The 15,368-nt window shown below is 39.3% G+C and overlaps 1 protein-coding gene across 1 annotated transcript; it reads right to left on the bottom strand.

The window, feature by feature from the left end:
* Positions 1–1,709: 1,709 nt before the first annotated feature.
* LOC588646 (BRCA1-associated RING domain protein 1) lies at positions 1,710–14,297 on the bottom strand. Its single transcript, XM_788320.5, has 9 exons — positions 14,191–14,297; positions 11,329–11,385; positions 8,828–10,274; positions 7,776–7,856; positions 6,642–6,814; positions 5,343–5,506; positions 4,420–4,605; positions 3,267–3,388; positions 1,710–2,792 (listed from the first exon to the last, which is right to left on the bottom strand). Exons 1-9 carry the CDS (start codon positions 14,250–14,252, stop codon positions 2,451–2,453), a joined length of 2,634 nt encoding a protein of 877 aa, XP_793413.3. The 5' UTR covers positions 14,253–14,297; the 3' UTR covers positions 1,710–2,450.
* Between the last annotated feature and the right edge of the window lie 1,071 nt (positions 14,298–15,368).

Here is a 15,368-nt window from a genome sequence, read left to right as displayed (position 1 = left end):
TGGTTATACTATAGGACCATGGTACTTCAAGTTCAATGAAAGGAAAAATAACTCCTCAAAAAAGTTTGGAAACTCCGGTTTGATCGATTACATCTCACTTGTCAGAGAGACAAGGGGAAATTTGTTTATAGGCACATATAGGTGCATATCTGCACATGGAAACTGACGGGCCCTCTCCTTTAAAAAAAGTCTTTTCATGACACGAAGATATTTGACGTGTTACACTTGTACTTGATGTTTACTGCCATAGTAATACACCTACTTCTCTTTCTTTGTGTGCTAATCGGGTTTAAAGTTCAGGTATGTGTTGTGCAATTGTAAACTAGTTTGCTGTATCAACTTTAGATTTGCCCTTATTTACACTGAATCGGTCCATTAATTCGCATTAATTTTCATTCGCATGTAGTTTCTAATTAAAGGGGAAGTCAATCCTGATATTTAGTTGGTTTTAAATGGAAGCAGCAAAATGAGAGAAACATTTTAGTTAAAGTTTGAGCAAAAAAGTGAATAATGATATGAAAGTTGTGTGAATGTTTGAAGGTGTTTGGCAACTCTGTGACGTATCTTGTGGGTTCTCCTCCTGTTTTAATCATGCATTCACCCTAAATATAATTATTGCAATAAAGTGAAAGGTTATGACTTTCTGTACATGACAGATTGGCCCGGAGAGGAGCTCGCAAGATACATTACAGTGTTGCCTATTTGTGTTTTACCAATGACAGCTTCAAGCTTTGATGGTCTTCCTTTACCCTCTTATGCCTTCCACTTTCAAATCCCACGCTCTCTTCACAGGTTCATCATCTTCCCTTCTCCACACATGACCCATCCACCTCAATCCACTTCCACCACAGACAATTTATCTGCAGTAATTTCAGAATCTATACCTCACTTCAACCCTAGACCCAACACTATACCCACCCATAACAATAAACGTAACTGAAAAGCCGGTTCAAACCCTAACCTGCGAAGAAATAAAGCCGGAAGTAATTGATACTGCAGCAAATGTTAAAACACCCATCAACAATCATGACAGAGAATAACTAGAAACAAGGCTTTATATTTCAATGATGAGCTCATTATTAAACATAAATTCAGTACATATTATAATATATGCGCTATAACAATCGAATACACAAAAGATGTGTAGAATATACCGTCATAATCCATATAGTTTATGAATCACTTATGGGACTAGAACTCCTTGTCGAGTTAATGGAGACAGGAAACAAACACAGAAATTAATTTCAACATTTAAAATAATATCAGCTCGTAAAATAACAACTTTAATGTTCATCTGTAGAGTACCAGTTGGGGAATTCGAGCCATTCAGGCCATGTGAATCTTTATCTTAGTGTAGCAAATGCTTTCTTTGTAAATAACAGAATATAATCTTAGCTTCATTGTATCAAATGTTCAATATCGGAGGCATCATTTTTTGCATACTGAAAAACTAAATAAGCCACATTTTCTCTTTTAATTATGTTACTAACATTACTCACACATGCCTTCAAATATAATAACAAGACTATTTATATGATTATATACATGTAGATCAATATGAATGCAAAAGCTATTGATGGTCAAACAGTTTTTGAGCATCAAGTAACGCCTGGCTGGAATGCTCCCCAGGGAGTGGAGATTGTGCACAGTGTGTGCGGGCAAGCACTGAATCCAATGGCCGGGGTAATAGTATATTTGTAAAGCGCTTAGAGACATTGTATTAAGCGCTATATAAAAGCTAAATATTATTATCATTATTATAAATGCCAAGCAAATGAGCAGCAAAAAGAGAAGAAAAGAAGGATGAAGGATGTCATTCCAATACTGCCCATAATATTAGCATCCAAAGTGATTATGTAAAGTAATGACGAAAACACTTTGATATCATGATATTCCTAACAGAAGCAGGATTCCACTTGAAGATGTATTTTAGAACAAGGACATTGAATAGGAAAGTATACGCAATAAAAGATAAAACAAACACATGTAAATGTTTACCGGTAGTGAAATACATGTATTACATTAAATTTCTTTACATGCAATGAATAGTGTTCATGATTCATCTATGGTAATCAACAAATGACAATGTGCTGCAACCTTGCTACACAGGTCTCACAAACATAATATTCAAGAATGATCTATATTCTGAGAATCACGAATAGAGCTGTCATGATCAAGTGGATATGTCACAGGAATGTACTCTGCATCACATGGTCTGCAGTTCAACTTCCAGCCCAGAATTAAAGTCCTTTGGCAAGCAATTATTCTCAATTTGCCACTCTCTATCAAGGTGTAGTAAATGGGTACTAGATAGGGATGTTCATCCTTGAATGCTTCAGGGAATTGGAGCAGCTGGGCTAAATCCAGGGGCACTGAGCATCGCTTAGAATGGATCTGAATGATCATGATAATGATACCAAATAATGATCATTATTATCATTATTTCAAGTTCATTCCTTTGGTGGATCCAATAATGTAAACTGAGATACACAGTCCAACAGCCAGTAAACAGGTATAGTGCAGACTTTCTGCGTTCTGATGCTAGATGGCGCTCTCTTCCCTAGATGGTCATAAACAACGTAGTACGCGCAAGAAGCGTACTGCGACTCCGTGCGGGCGTGGTAAGGAACGACGGTCGACACCTGAATGACATCATCATCTGGTTTAGGTTGACGATTGAGGATGGTACCTCCTCCGAGCTTAATGAGTTGGATTAGCTCTGGTTTGGGAGGCGTCGGATGCTTGAAGGTTCCGCTAAAGTAGAAGTGACAGCCATCAAACAATCCTGGGAACTGTGAGAATAAAAGAAAATTTGATTTCGATTTTCAATCATAAATATCTTGATAATCAGACAGGCAATCGGCTTGTAAAAGTCATGGGGTTCCTCACTGACCTAAAGGTTTATAATTGTCATTGCAGCATGAGCTAAATCAAGGATTTTTTTTAAAGGATCTAAGACAAAGTTACCGGATCCCTTTAAAGACCGTCAACACTACTGGGCCAGAAGGGATTAGACCACACAGCGTGGGCACTGACAGGTGGCTATCTCATTAACTCAGCTCTCAACTAATATAAGAAAAAGAGGATCATGGGGGACCAACAGGCACCGTTTTGGGAAGTTTTCTATATAGAGGGAGCAAGTAGCTACAAGTAGGACAGTGAGGCTTTAACATCGGTGGTTACAAATTTAGGACACTAAACCAAGAATACAAGACTAAGTATAAGAGAAGATGATCCCTATATACTAAATAATCTTTCCAATGTACCTGTTTCTGAACATTTTCCCGTCCTCTTCTTGCAGTGTTACTCTCAGGGTCAGCTGATGTTCCAGGAATCTCGTACTCCACTTCCTCTACTCTCTCTTCAAGTTTGATGCATTCCTTAACCCCTGCAGATGTTTTTAAAAGAGAGAATCATAAGGCATGGTATCATATAATAATAATAATATGGTTATTTATAGGTTCTGACGCTCCAGGCGCTTTGCACATACTACCCTGGTCGTAGCCGAGCTGACAAAGTAAGTAGAGCTCAAGCATATCAGGTATCCATTTACACCTGGGTGGAGAGTGGGAAATGTAGATCAATGTCTTGCCAAAGGACATTAGTGCCGCGGCGGGACTTGAACCCTGTACCTTCTGATCTGCAGTCAGGTGAGTAATCCACTAATCCACAACATACATGTACATACAAATGTCATCAACAAATTGAGGTGGCTTGTTAGAATCTGACATTACATATCAGAATGTGTTCTTTTTTATTTGGAATGGCAAATGTTGTCAATGTGTTTGTCAATGTGTTTGTATATATGCCAGTGGCCTCTCTAAGCCAAGAGAGCAGATGCCCCAACACCTTCAAAAGCACCAGTGAGGGCAACCACCTCATCAATTATACATAGAAATTGAAATGTATCAGTGATAGCAAGACATATTCATAGGGGATGTAAAATTCAAATACAGCTATGACTCTTTCTCCACCTCTGCCAACTTTCCAAACAAGTAACAGAGCACTTTCATTGAACTTTGTTACACACACTTTGTCTACGGAACAGTCAAAGAGATTCAGGGTAGTATTCTCAAAAGTGGACTAATTTTAGTCCATGGTTTAATCCACTGACTAAGTATGGATCCATATGAATATATTTTTGAATATTCTAATCTGTCACTAAATTAAAATAAAATGTAATTACATAATTAATAAACAACAATATAATTGTGATACAATTTTTTCATCATGGTAATTTAGGGACATATCAAATTATTCCAAAATATATTCATATGGACACTTGGCATTCCATACTTAGTCGGTCGATTAAACTATGGACTCAAGTTAGTCCGCTTTCGAGGATACCACTCTCAGTATCTGACATACAAGGATTTTGAATTCCTTCTAGGTACCAACGTTCTGTAATGATAGACTTACACTTGAAGGACACCACCCATCGTCCTGCCAGGACAGCCTGCATGTACTTCATGGTCCGAAGACATTGACCATCCTCCTCACAGGCTGCTACTAGATGGGTCACCTCCGGGCTGAACTCATCAACCACCCTCCCTTGTAAGAGATCACTACATGTCTGTAAGGCCATCTTCTCCCTGGCTTTCAGACCTGGGAAATTACATACACAACAACAAAGACTTTAATAATATGTTCTTTTCATTTTATATACATTTTAAAATAAAAACAAAATTGATACATTGCAGATGATAGTGATTGCTCTGTATTTTTATTGTATTGCTGAATAGAATATTTATTTTGCTTCAACTGTATTTTTATAAAAATTAAATAAATACAGGATTGCTCAATTGATGATATCATGATAAGATATAGCTTTACACTTCTACTGGTCTTAGAAAATTATTAACTGGACAACAGATATCAGCTGGGGGTCAAACCCACAACCATCACATGTCTTGGTAGTACTTCGGAACAAATGAACCCAGGGCAATGATCCTTAGATCAAAGCACATACACGTATGTAGTTCCAGTAAGCTCCATTAAACACTTCCGCTTTACCTCCCCCGCCCCTAAGCTGACACCATCAGCTAACCGGTTGATAGAAGAACAACCTGTCTCACCTGTAAGGGTGTAACCCTTCACCCTTTGCCCAACCTACTACCCATAAAGCTCCTGTTATTTCACCTATTGCTATTTGGACTGTCAATAATCTGTAGGTGTAGTCATTGAGCAGTGGAAATTTAGGGGTAGACTAACTTCTCCTCTCTCCCCAACCCAATGACTGACACAATACAGTCTATCAGTTAGACACGCATTGTAATGGATGGTGACACGTTTGGGATGCCCCCCTCCCCCCAATACCCCCACGAGTGACCCTATAAATGTACCTGTTCCCAGAAGAACGACATGTCGATCCTGTAGATGCTGTGATGGGGCTGTGACTGGGGTGCGGACAGGTGAATTGTTGACCTCTGATAGGGGTTGGGTAAGTAGAGCTTCCTTGATGGCCGGTGTTGCGGGTAGGTCCAGTGGAGTCAGACCGTGGATGTTCCTGGAGTGAAGAAGAAAAAAGTCATTTATAAAAGAGAAGGTTGAGTTCTGGGAAGAGGTGAAAAATAATTTGTGAGTGTTATCATTGTTATTATGCAAGTGTGGAAGAACATCAGATAAAACATGTTCCCTAAAAAGCATGGGTCTTCAAATGCCTTCATATTCTAAATATGGCATGTAACAGCAAAAAAATCACCACCGAATTTTATGCCACATGTTCGTGTAGTCCCATATACATCTTTCTGTGTTCAGTACTTGTAAGTTTACCAAGACTGGGCCAAATTTCTTATCATTTTGATGATTACAGAACCTTGCAGTACACACCAGTACTTATATGCTAGCTGATCAACCTTTTTTGATCGAATCACACCGTGTCTTTCACAATGCAATCGCATGACCAGAACTCAACTTTAACTTTAATACAATTTACCATTCTTACCGCTGTATGCAGTTTGAACGATTCAAAAAAATATTTTTTAGAAGAAAGGCTTCTTAACATGGTTTTATGAATTTGAAAGTTACATGTAGAAATATTAAAATAGATTTCATATGAACAATGAAAAGCAGCAATATGATTGAAAAACTTGTCATATGAAATGTAATTTTAGTTATTTGTTAGTAACCAGGTAACAAGTTTAACTGTGACAGAAAGCAAGAGAAAGACATTCCTATTCCATGCTTCAATGCAAAAGAAACTAAGAGGACTGTGAAAATGGTGTTATGGAATAGTGGATGTGTCTCCGGACTGTGAACCACAAGGTACACGCCACAGTGTTCAAATCCCTGGCACAGCACTTACGTCTTTTGGCAAGACCTTAATCTGCCTTCGGCCACACTCCACCCAGGTGATGAAATGGGTACCTTGTAGGATTATTCCTTGAAATGCACTGTGCGCTGATAATGGCTGCTGGAGTTAAAGCCAGGGTAATAATTTCTGAAAAACTCTTTGGAAGGCCATAGTGACATTATATCACAATGTGATAACATGTGCTATACAAGAACGGAATAATATTATTACTATCATCATTTGGTCAGAGCCTAGCGATACATGTAGGGGGGAGGGATCACAAAGTATAGTACTACAGTTGTAGCTGGCAACGTATAGGACAAAACCGATAGGTAGAAATAAACCTTACCTGGTTTCCAATGAAGCACCTCTCTTTCTTAGGAATTTGATGACGGGGATCCTGTTGTTATTGACTGCATCATGAAGGGGTGTATCATGCTCAAACCCAGGGGCGTTGATCAGAGCATTGTGATCCAGGAGAAGACCCACTAAGACTGTGTGACCGTGGTTGCACGCTTCATGCTGAAAACAAAAACAGTAATGTGTCAACAACAACAAAAGTAAACAAGAGCTAGAGCCATTAAAATCAAGAGACCAGAGTCCAAGTACCGGTGAGGTCCTTAAAGAGAAAGTAATACCATCTTTCCAGTTACAATCAAACACGTTTGAGCGGCAACCTGTATAGAAGACCACCTGTCTATAAAGAACACACTTGTTGTTTTCCTTGAATATGGGCTCTCATTGAAATCAAAAAGGAACCTGTACATGTATTAAGAGGAACTAGTGGCATGAATGGCCTGTCATAGTTAAGTCTAACTTAAAGTCAATAGGGACTTTTAGATTGAGTGGACGAGAACACGACGAACGCCGACTGATCATGCGTGTCAACGTACTTAACTGCCCATGTTGACTACAATTAGAAATGTTTTAGATTGCAATTGACGATATACATGCATGCAGGAAGTAACACTATAAACATAACGGACAAAGAAAGCTAAAGAGGACAAAATATACAGTTCCTCATTCTACCTTCAACAAAAGAACATCCCTTCACTGCTATGTAAAATGTGTTTAACAGGTGAATATGCATGTGACACCTGTTCTACACATTTTTACATAATAGCAGGGAAGGGATGTTCCTTTGTCTACCTGAGGAACTGTATATTTTATGCGCACGCGGCATACTAGTACCTTGAGCATGTAAAGGCGCTACTTAAATATCAACATGTATGTATGTACTGTATGTACTAGATTTAGGAAAATCAAGGTTGACGCATTCTCGATCGTCGACTGAGACGACGTACCAAATGCGCAGTGCCTTAAAATGACGTCACACGTTGCGGTCAAAGCTGTCGACGTGCAAATCTAAAAGTCCCTACTCTTAGTCTTTGTGAAACACTCCCCTGGTCTATCATATCACAAGAAACTGGAAGGACTCGACTAAAGGAAAGTAAGTTAGTCAGATTATGGTACAATCTCTTACCAATGGAGTCCAGCCAGCATTGTCTTTAGAGTTTGGATCAGCACCTTGCACCAGGAGGGACTTCACTTCATTCTCATCACCCTTGATATTTTTTAGGAACAAGAAAGAAACAATAAAGCATAAAATAATGCAGGGATGTAATATTATTAGTACTACAAAAATATATGCCAACACATTACTGTAAAAGTAGGAATATTTGCGAACTTTTGAGGTACATTAATTTTCGCGGATTTCACGCTAAGATCGGCAAGCGCGAATTTTAGAACTCGCAAAAATATAGGCATGACTTCTTATGCATGTTTTGAACAGGCTGAATTGCATGCAATGCGAATTTAAGAATCAACAAATATGTTTTTGGGTCGCCCAGCGAATAATTAATGACGCGAAAATAACAGCGTTTACAGTAGTTCAAAGAAATTAAGGTTCATTTTGTTTTTGTTTTTTAAACATTTTTCTTTTCTTTTTCTTGTTATGGTTGGAGGGGGGGGGGCAACACTGTGAGAGTTGTTTGTTTCATGAGTGTTTAATTTATCCTTCAGGAATGACTCACAAGCAATACATCAGGGACAAGAGAAAACATGCCTCAAACTTGATACAATACCTGCAGGGTAAAAAGAGTTTCATACATATATACTTTTTTTAAAACCTGGTGGCCAACCTGTATAACAAAATGCAAACTTGTTGGCCCCATATTTCTGATACTTTCAATCCTCAGAAAGCTAGAGCCTGAAAGTGATACCTGGGGGGAGGGGGTGTTACACAAACACTAAGATCAACTTCAAGTTGGACTTAACTATGGCAGGCTGTTCATGCCACTGTTTGCTCTCACCATTATGATCTTTAGAATTTGTTTAGATAGTATTTTGCCTTCAATAATGGATTATCAAAAATTGTAAATTCTGTAGACTAGTGACCATGATTTGCACCTCCTTTGAGAGTGGCCTGAAAGGCCTGCCATAGTTAAGTCCAACTTAAAGTCGATCTTAGTCTTTGTGAAACACCTACCTGGTATCTGACTGAAGTACATGTATGATCACACATTCAATGCTTACCTTTATACATGCTACATGCAGTGACGTCTCCCCTCTCTTGTTTCTTTTCATCAAGGCTGGCTTTGGAGAACCAAACGATGAATTTGGGCTCAGTGATATCCTTATCCTTCCTCCTGAAAGCCTCCTTTTCTGTCCCACTCTGCTGTTGGTTGTCGGAGTACTTGGTTCAACCGTTTTCTGTTTCTTGCCAACACTGTTTGGAGAAGAGCTGGCTTTTCCACTTGATGATTCTGATACAGATGCTGGTGATCTTCTTTTCTGGCCAACCCTAGCTACACTTGGACAAGGATCTGGCGTCAAATCACCAGTGTCACCAGACGGAGACTCACCAGTCTGACTCCTAGAGTTCTTTCCTTTCTGGCTTTGTGGCTTGGAGACTGTAGGTGAGGACTGCTCTTTGTCTTTCATGCCAGACTTGACACTCTTCTTACTCCTTCCCTTACCTTGCCCGGTTGTTGTAGGGCTGGAAGTGAGTTTGGAAGCACTCTCAGATTTACTTTTCTTAGATCTGTCCTTCAATCCACAAGCTTCTTTTGTCGCTGAAGTCACGGTCACAGATTTGGTCTTTGAATGGGATTTCTTCTCACTATCCTCAGCGCTACTTGATCCCGACTTTAAACTGTCATCAGAGAAGGAAACATGCTTTCTGCCATCCTTCCTGGAGGCTGAGACACTGGACACCGAGTCCCATTTCTTGTTTGCTGCCGCCACTTTCTTCAGTTGTACCTCCCGCTTTGTCTGCTGCATGACCCGCATCCTACCCTTGCGAGTCTTAGGATGCGGTGGCGAAGCTTCAAAGTCATACACTGCAAAGGGGTTGTTTCCATCAGAGTTTGTAGATGGTTTAGGTTTTCTGGAACTTTGTTTGTTGCCTGGTGCCTTCTTTCTTAAAGCATCATTTTCTTTGCCTTCTGAATTCTCTGTTATCAGCGTCCTTGACCCAGGCTTCTCACCACCTGCATGCTCAGTCTTCTCTCTCAACTTCTTCTGCAGGACCTTTTCTCTCTTCTTGCCAGGTCGTCGGTCAGCTTTCCCTGTTTCGGACTCGGACAAGGAGTCCGTGTCTGACCCCTGGACAGGACGGAGTGCCTTGCGGATGACCTTGCTGTGTTTCTGAACCTCTGCATCTGATTCAGAGATAGACATTGGCTCCGTTTCAGAACCATCAGCCATTTCTGATGCCTCATTCATAATGAAACTCAATCCTTCATCGTCTTCGTCTATATCTCTCCCACTTTCCCCCGTCAAACTCCCATTAGGTTCAGTGTCCTCACTGAGCTTCATGCTGGCTGTATCTATTTGTTCAGGTTCTGTGTTGATCAGACGTTGGAGCCTTCGACAGAGACGGACGACCATCCCCAGCTCTCTCTTGACCTGCAGGTCCTTCGCCCATGCTGGGGCTCGACAGGCCGGGCAAGCATTGCCTGCGTATTTTCCAACACATGCCCTGCAAAAAGAAGAGAAAGTGAAAATACTGTTAGAAATTTTACAAGAAATCTTAAAATACGAGACATGTTGGAAACTCTGATTCATGATATATAAAAGGTATTAATTATTTTTACCCGTAATGATTTGACTACTTTGCACTATAGCAATAGTAAAGCTCTTGCCAACACATTTCACATTTGGTGCAAATTATAACAAAATGCAGAATTTAGAGGGAGAGACCAGTGAAAAAATTCTCCCAAACAAAAATACAGTGGAAAATCGTTATAACAAGTTAAAATTACCTTGCAATATCACAAGTTAAAATTACCTTGCAATATCACATTAAAAATAAAAATGAAAGCATGTTAAGAGCTGGGACCAGTAAATTTAGCTTGCCTTATCAGAGATTATTGTAACGAGTTTCAAATTTACTGTCAAAGGTAAGCAGACTGGAGGTCAACAATCTATGTGAAAGCATTTAATGCTTTGCTTTGGTCTCCCGGCCTATTTGTCTTGGGATGCTGCAACAGCAAGAGCAGTTCAATAAAGTTGTACATTGATTGATTGATCCATTTTATTTCAAATTCTGATTCAGTAAAAACAAAAGCAGGTTATAAACATTTACAATGTACATATAAAAGTCAACTTAAATATGTAAAACAAAGTAATAACATTTAAATACAAATTATTGGAAAATGAAATAGGATGTATCAGTGAAAGGCTCGTCAAGTTGATACACCCATTACAAAGAATGAAAAACATTATATAAATTACAGCTCACGGTTACATACTAAATTGCATTTAACTTAAACATACTTGGACAGTAAAAGGCGCTGATGCATGATACTGTACATCATGTACCAAGATCTGCCAGGAACCCTGAGGTGAAGCGCTCAAAACCAGAAAAAAAAAGTTTACCAAGGTTTGAAATCAGTGCAATGAGTGTATGCACATGTATGTGCAGTAAGAACAGTCAGAGACATCAAAGACAAGGAGTGAAATATTTATCCCAACCAGTATCAAATGAAAATTAAACGAGAAATAAATAAAATTACAGTGTTGCATTAACTTACTTGCAAATAAGATGAGGACAGTTTCCCAGGGTGCATGGCTCTGTAAGGAGTTTGTGACTATAATAACAAAAAGAAAACAATTGATTATTTACATACTGATAATATTATTAATAATAATAATAATAATAAAAATACATGAGATTTGTAAGGTGCTGAATCCACTCAAAAACAAATTCTCAAGGAGGTAAGATGTCAACAATCTGAATGATACATCCAATGGAAAGGGGAAATTACCTTCGGAATGAAGTGAGAAATTATGAAAAAGATCAGCAATTTTTGCTGTCTTTTGTTTCCATTCTTAAATTAAAAACTATGTACTAAACGACAGGGTATGTACATGTAAGACTAAGAGTCTCTAATGGGCCCATCCCCCCCCCCCCGGCAAAAAACAGGTAAATAAAAAAGATTTTGACATTAATTTTACCTTTTTAAACAAAAAAATGAAAATGCCCTCCCCCCTCCCTCTTGACAAAACAAAGTAAATTTATTTAATGAGCACAATTTTTTTATTTTTTTGCTCAAGGGGGGGGGGGGGGGGGGGGCTCAAAAAGGTAAAATTAATGTTACCATCTTTTTTTGTTTACGGTACTTTACTGCCCGTTAGAGATTGCACCTCTTTGGAACTTTTCAAGCAGAAGGTGCAACACATTAAAAAGTCATTAAGCTCCGTTGAGCTTCAGACTGTTTTTAGCTGCACATAGAATTCTTGTACTTGTATAGACCGAAAGCTTCAGTCTCTATAATCGTCGGTTGTTCCACTGAGACTACGTCTGGCTCCACTAGACCTCCGGTTATAGAGACTGAACGATCGCCTATACCATCGTATGTTGAAGATATCACGGCTAGATTTTAGCCGCTAGGCCCCTCCCACAAACATGACAAACTTGCCACGGCCGTATTGTTATGCCCCAAAATCCCCCAAAATGTCATTTTACCTCGTCCATATCCAATTTTAAATTAGGCCTAGGCTATAATACATCGGTTCCACTTACTAACTTGATTGAAATAATCCGTTTAATGGTCCCTTTTAAGGAAATTATGGGTCAAAATCGACATCCATGTTGAAAATCTTGCAAGCCGTGTTAAACTCTCACTGCCGTCAATCTCATCCCTTCTAGTCTACGCTGAAGGCAAAATGATTATGAAGGAAAAACTGTGATAACGCCATTACGAACGTGTAGATGGCGCACAGTTTTTTCCTTCATAATCATTTTGCCTTCAGCGTAGACTAGAAGGGATGAACCGATGTATTATAGCCTAGGCCTAATTTAAAATTGGATATGGACGAGGTAAAATGACATTTTGGGGGATTTTGGGGGCATAACAATACGGCCGTGGCAAGTTTGTCATGTTTGTGGGAGGGGCCTAGCGGCTAAAATCTAGCCGTGATATCTTCAACATACGATGGTATAGGCGATCGTTCAGTCTCTATAACCGGAGGTCTAGTGGAGCCAGACGTAGTCTCAGTGGAACAACCGACGATTATAGAGACTGAAGCTTTCGGTCTAGTACTTGTAGAGCCCTTTTACTAGCGTGTCTGATCGCGCACCAGGTTTTGTGCTAAAACCCTTCCCATAGACATGGCACACATCCCTATGCAGTCTATGTGCATTGCAAAATCGGTCAACGTTTTTAAAAATAAATTTAGATTCAAACCTTTATCTGTTGTGATCCTGAAGACACAATGGTGATGACCTCTGACTGGCACTTCCGTGATTGTGCTGCTTCCGTATAATGCGCTATATGAGTGTTATTCAGCACATTATACGGAAGCAGCACATTTACGAAGCGCCAGTCAGAGGTCATCACCATTGTGTAGAGATCGTGAATTCACACGGTACACGTGAAAAGGGAGCTGAGCTGTATCGGTCTGTTAAGAAAATTGGTATTTTCCTTATTTTTACCTCCGATTTTTATATTCAGTAGGTAGTTAGAAGAAATATCATAAAATTCATCAAAGCCACTGTCCAATATTGGTCGGGTGCGGGAAAGTGTGATTTTGGACCCATCTGAGATGCTGTTTACCTACCTCTCCGTGGGAACCTGTGGGAGCAAATTAAGGCTCCCTCGAATAATATCATAAAAAACATTTCGAGGAAGCCCTTCGTCCATTCTGACCAAAATGCTATGAATATTGTAGAGTTTTTGAGGGGCTGTATCTTTTGATAGAAATATCGGTGAGTCTTGAAATTTGAAATGTATTATTCTGATTACATTTTTCATTAAAATATCCAATAACAATGGTGAAAAACGAGCCCAAATTGAAAAATCGTTCAGTGGATCTACTTTTACTTGCACTGCTGTACACTAGTCACTAGGCACTTGACAAGCACAAGGTATGATAATAGGACAACGGCGGTCCGTACTATACTGAAAGAAGAAGAAGAAGAAGAGATAGCAATCACACAAATCACATTCACACTCACCATACTTACTAAAACTAGATCTAGAGTCTAGATCTACTCACAGTCACACTGTCACAGAAATTAGACCTAGACCTAAGTAAAGAAAGTTAGGTCTAGAAGTCTAGTCTACTCCGACGATTAATTTTCATTTGCACCCACGGCCACGTCCGACATACCCATTTGTAGTCTACAAAATTGCTTTGCATTCAACACCTAATTGATCTAAATAAATGTGGAATCTATTTAGAATATATGAAATTATGAATTTTAGTTCTTAATGTGCGCGAACTTTACTTTGCCTTTGCTTTGCCACCCCATCATAGTACGCGTCGACTAACACAAATTTTCACATGTGGGTCACCCTCTGGCTCTGCGCAAGAAGAGTAGCGGAGATGGGTTTGTGATCGTGTACTTTACTACTTTTGAAAGGTAATTTCAATTGTAAGAGGAAACTTACCATGCAGAGCATTGGAGGGAAACTTCCAGCTGCCTAAGTGCACTTTTGGTGGCTAAAAACATGGCTTTTTAAGATTATTTTGTTTCCTGTCAATTTCTTTCCCGAAGGCGAAGTGTTTTGACTTTTGTAAATTCGATCTCGCGCGCGCCCTGACAAAATATGAACTCAAGAGGTCGTTCATTTGTTGACTATACATGAAAGGTTGACTACACATGAAAGGTTGACTACACATGAAAGGTTGACTCTTTCTGCAAAAAATGATGTTGTCGTTGTTAATGATGATTAATATGATGATGATGATGAAGATGACTTTCCCCATTTCAAGCGATCCAATACGTTTGATAATCTTAATTAATTCTGAACACATAGCAAGTATCATTATCTAAATGAAAATAAAAAATACCCTCTGGACCTCTGCCCATTGGATAACTACTCCATTACTCGATCCATACAGGCGAGATGGAGCGCTTGAAAAATGGGCAGAGGCCAGAGGGTATTTTTTGACAACACGTCATTGAGATAAGATCTCATATTTTCTGGCCAGCATTAATATTAAGTTTACCAAATGAATTGGATAAGTAGACATGGGGGAAGGATGCGCTTGTTAAAATCTCATTTACGCTCGTGTGTTACTGTTAAATAAATGAGAAAATAGATTCATGAAAAGCTACAAGAATTTTCAGAATATCATTTTTTTTTTACGGTGGTGAAGAAAAAAAGAATAATTAAGAACAATAGTTTTCAGAATAGCGCCCCAAAATGTCATATTTCAAAGGATCATAAGTTATGTAGATAGGCCCTATGCAGTGATTATGGATTTGGCCCATACCCGTTGCATGATCAGCCAAACTGGAGTTTTGCGATCTTTGATGGCATATATGTCAGCTTAATATGAAGAAGGTCAGGAGCGGATCCAGCCGGCGACGAGGGAGGGGGTCCAATTCGTGAGAAGATATTTAGTGGCGCATAAGCGGAGGGGGGGGGGGGGGGGGGGGGGGTAGTGTGAGCACTAAAATAATGTTTGTATTTGTATTTGCTCAACAGGGGGGGGGGGAGGGTAGAGAGCACTATTTATTTTTTAATCAACAGTGAGCACCGTTTTGTTTTACTCAACCCCCCCCCTCCTAGAGCACAAAATAAAAAAGGTAAACTAAGGTATTATTAGATAAGTCTGCAAG

Source organism: Strongylocentrotus purpuratus, unplaced genomic scaffold, assembly GCF_000002235.5.
Source record: "Strongylocentrotus purpuratus isolate Spur 01 unplaced genomic scaffold, Spur_5.0 spur5_scaffold_19, whole genome shotgun sequence".
NCBI classification, from domain to species: Eukaryota; Metazoa; Echinodermata; class Echinoidea; order Camarodonta; family Strongylocentrotidae; genus Strongylocentrotus; species Strongylocentrotus purpuratus.
The sequence above is the reverse complement of the archived record's forward strand: the minus strand, read 5'-3'. Positions and strand labels throughout refer to the sequence as shown.

Bases quoted from the DNA above. Each gene is read 5' to 3' on its own strand.
- LOC588646 (XM_788320.5), bottom strand. From the start codon at position 14,252: ATGTTTTTAGCCACCAAAAGTGCACTTAGGCAGCTGGAAGTTTCCCTC. The intron at 11,386-14,190 runs GTAAGTTTCCTC...TTGTTATTATAG, and splicing joins TCCCTCCAATGCTCTGCATG to TCACAAACTCCTTACAGAGC. The intron at 3,389-4,419 runs GTAAGTCTATCA...AAACATCTGCAG, and splicing joins ATGGGTGGTGTCCTTCAAGT to GGGTTAAGGAATGCATCAAA.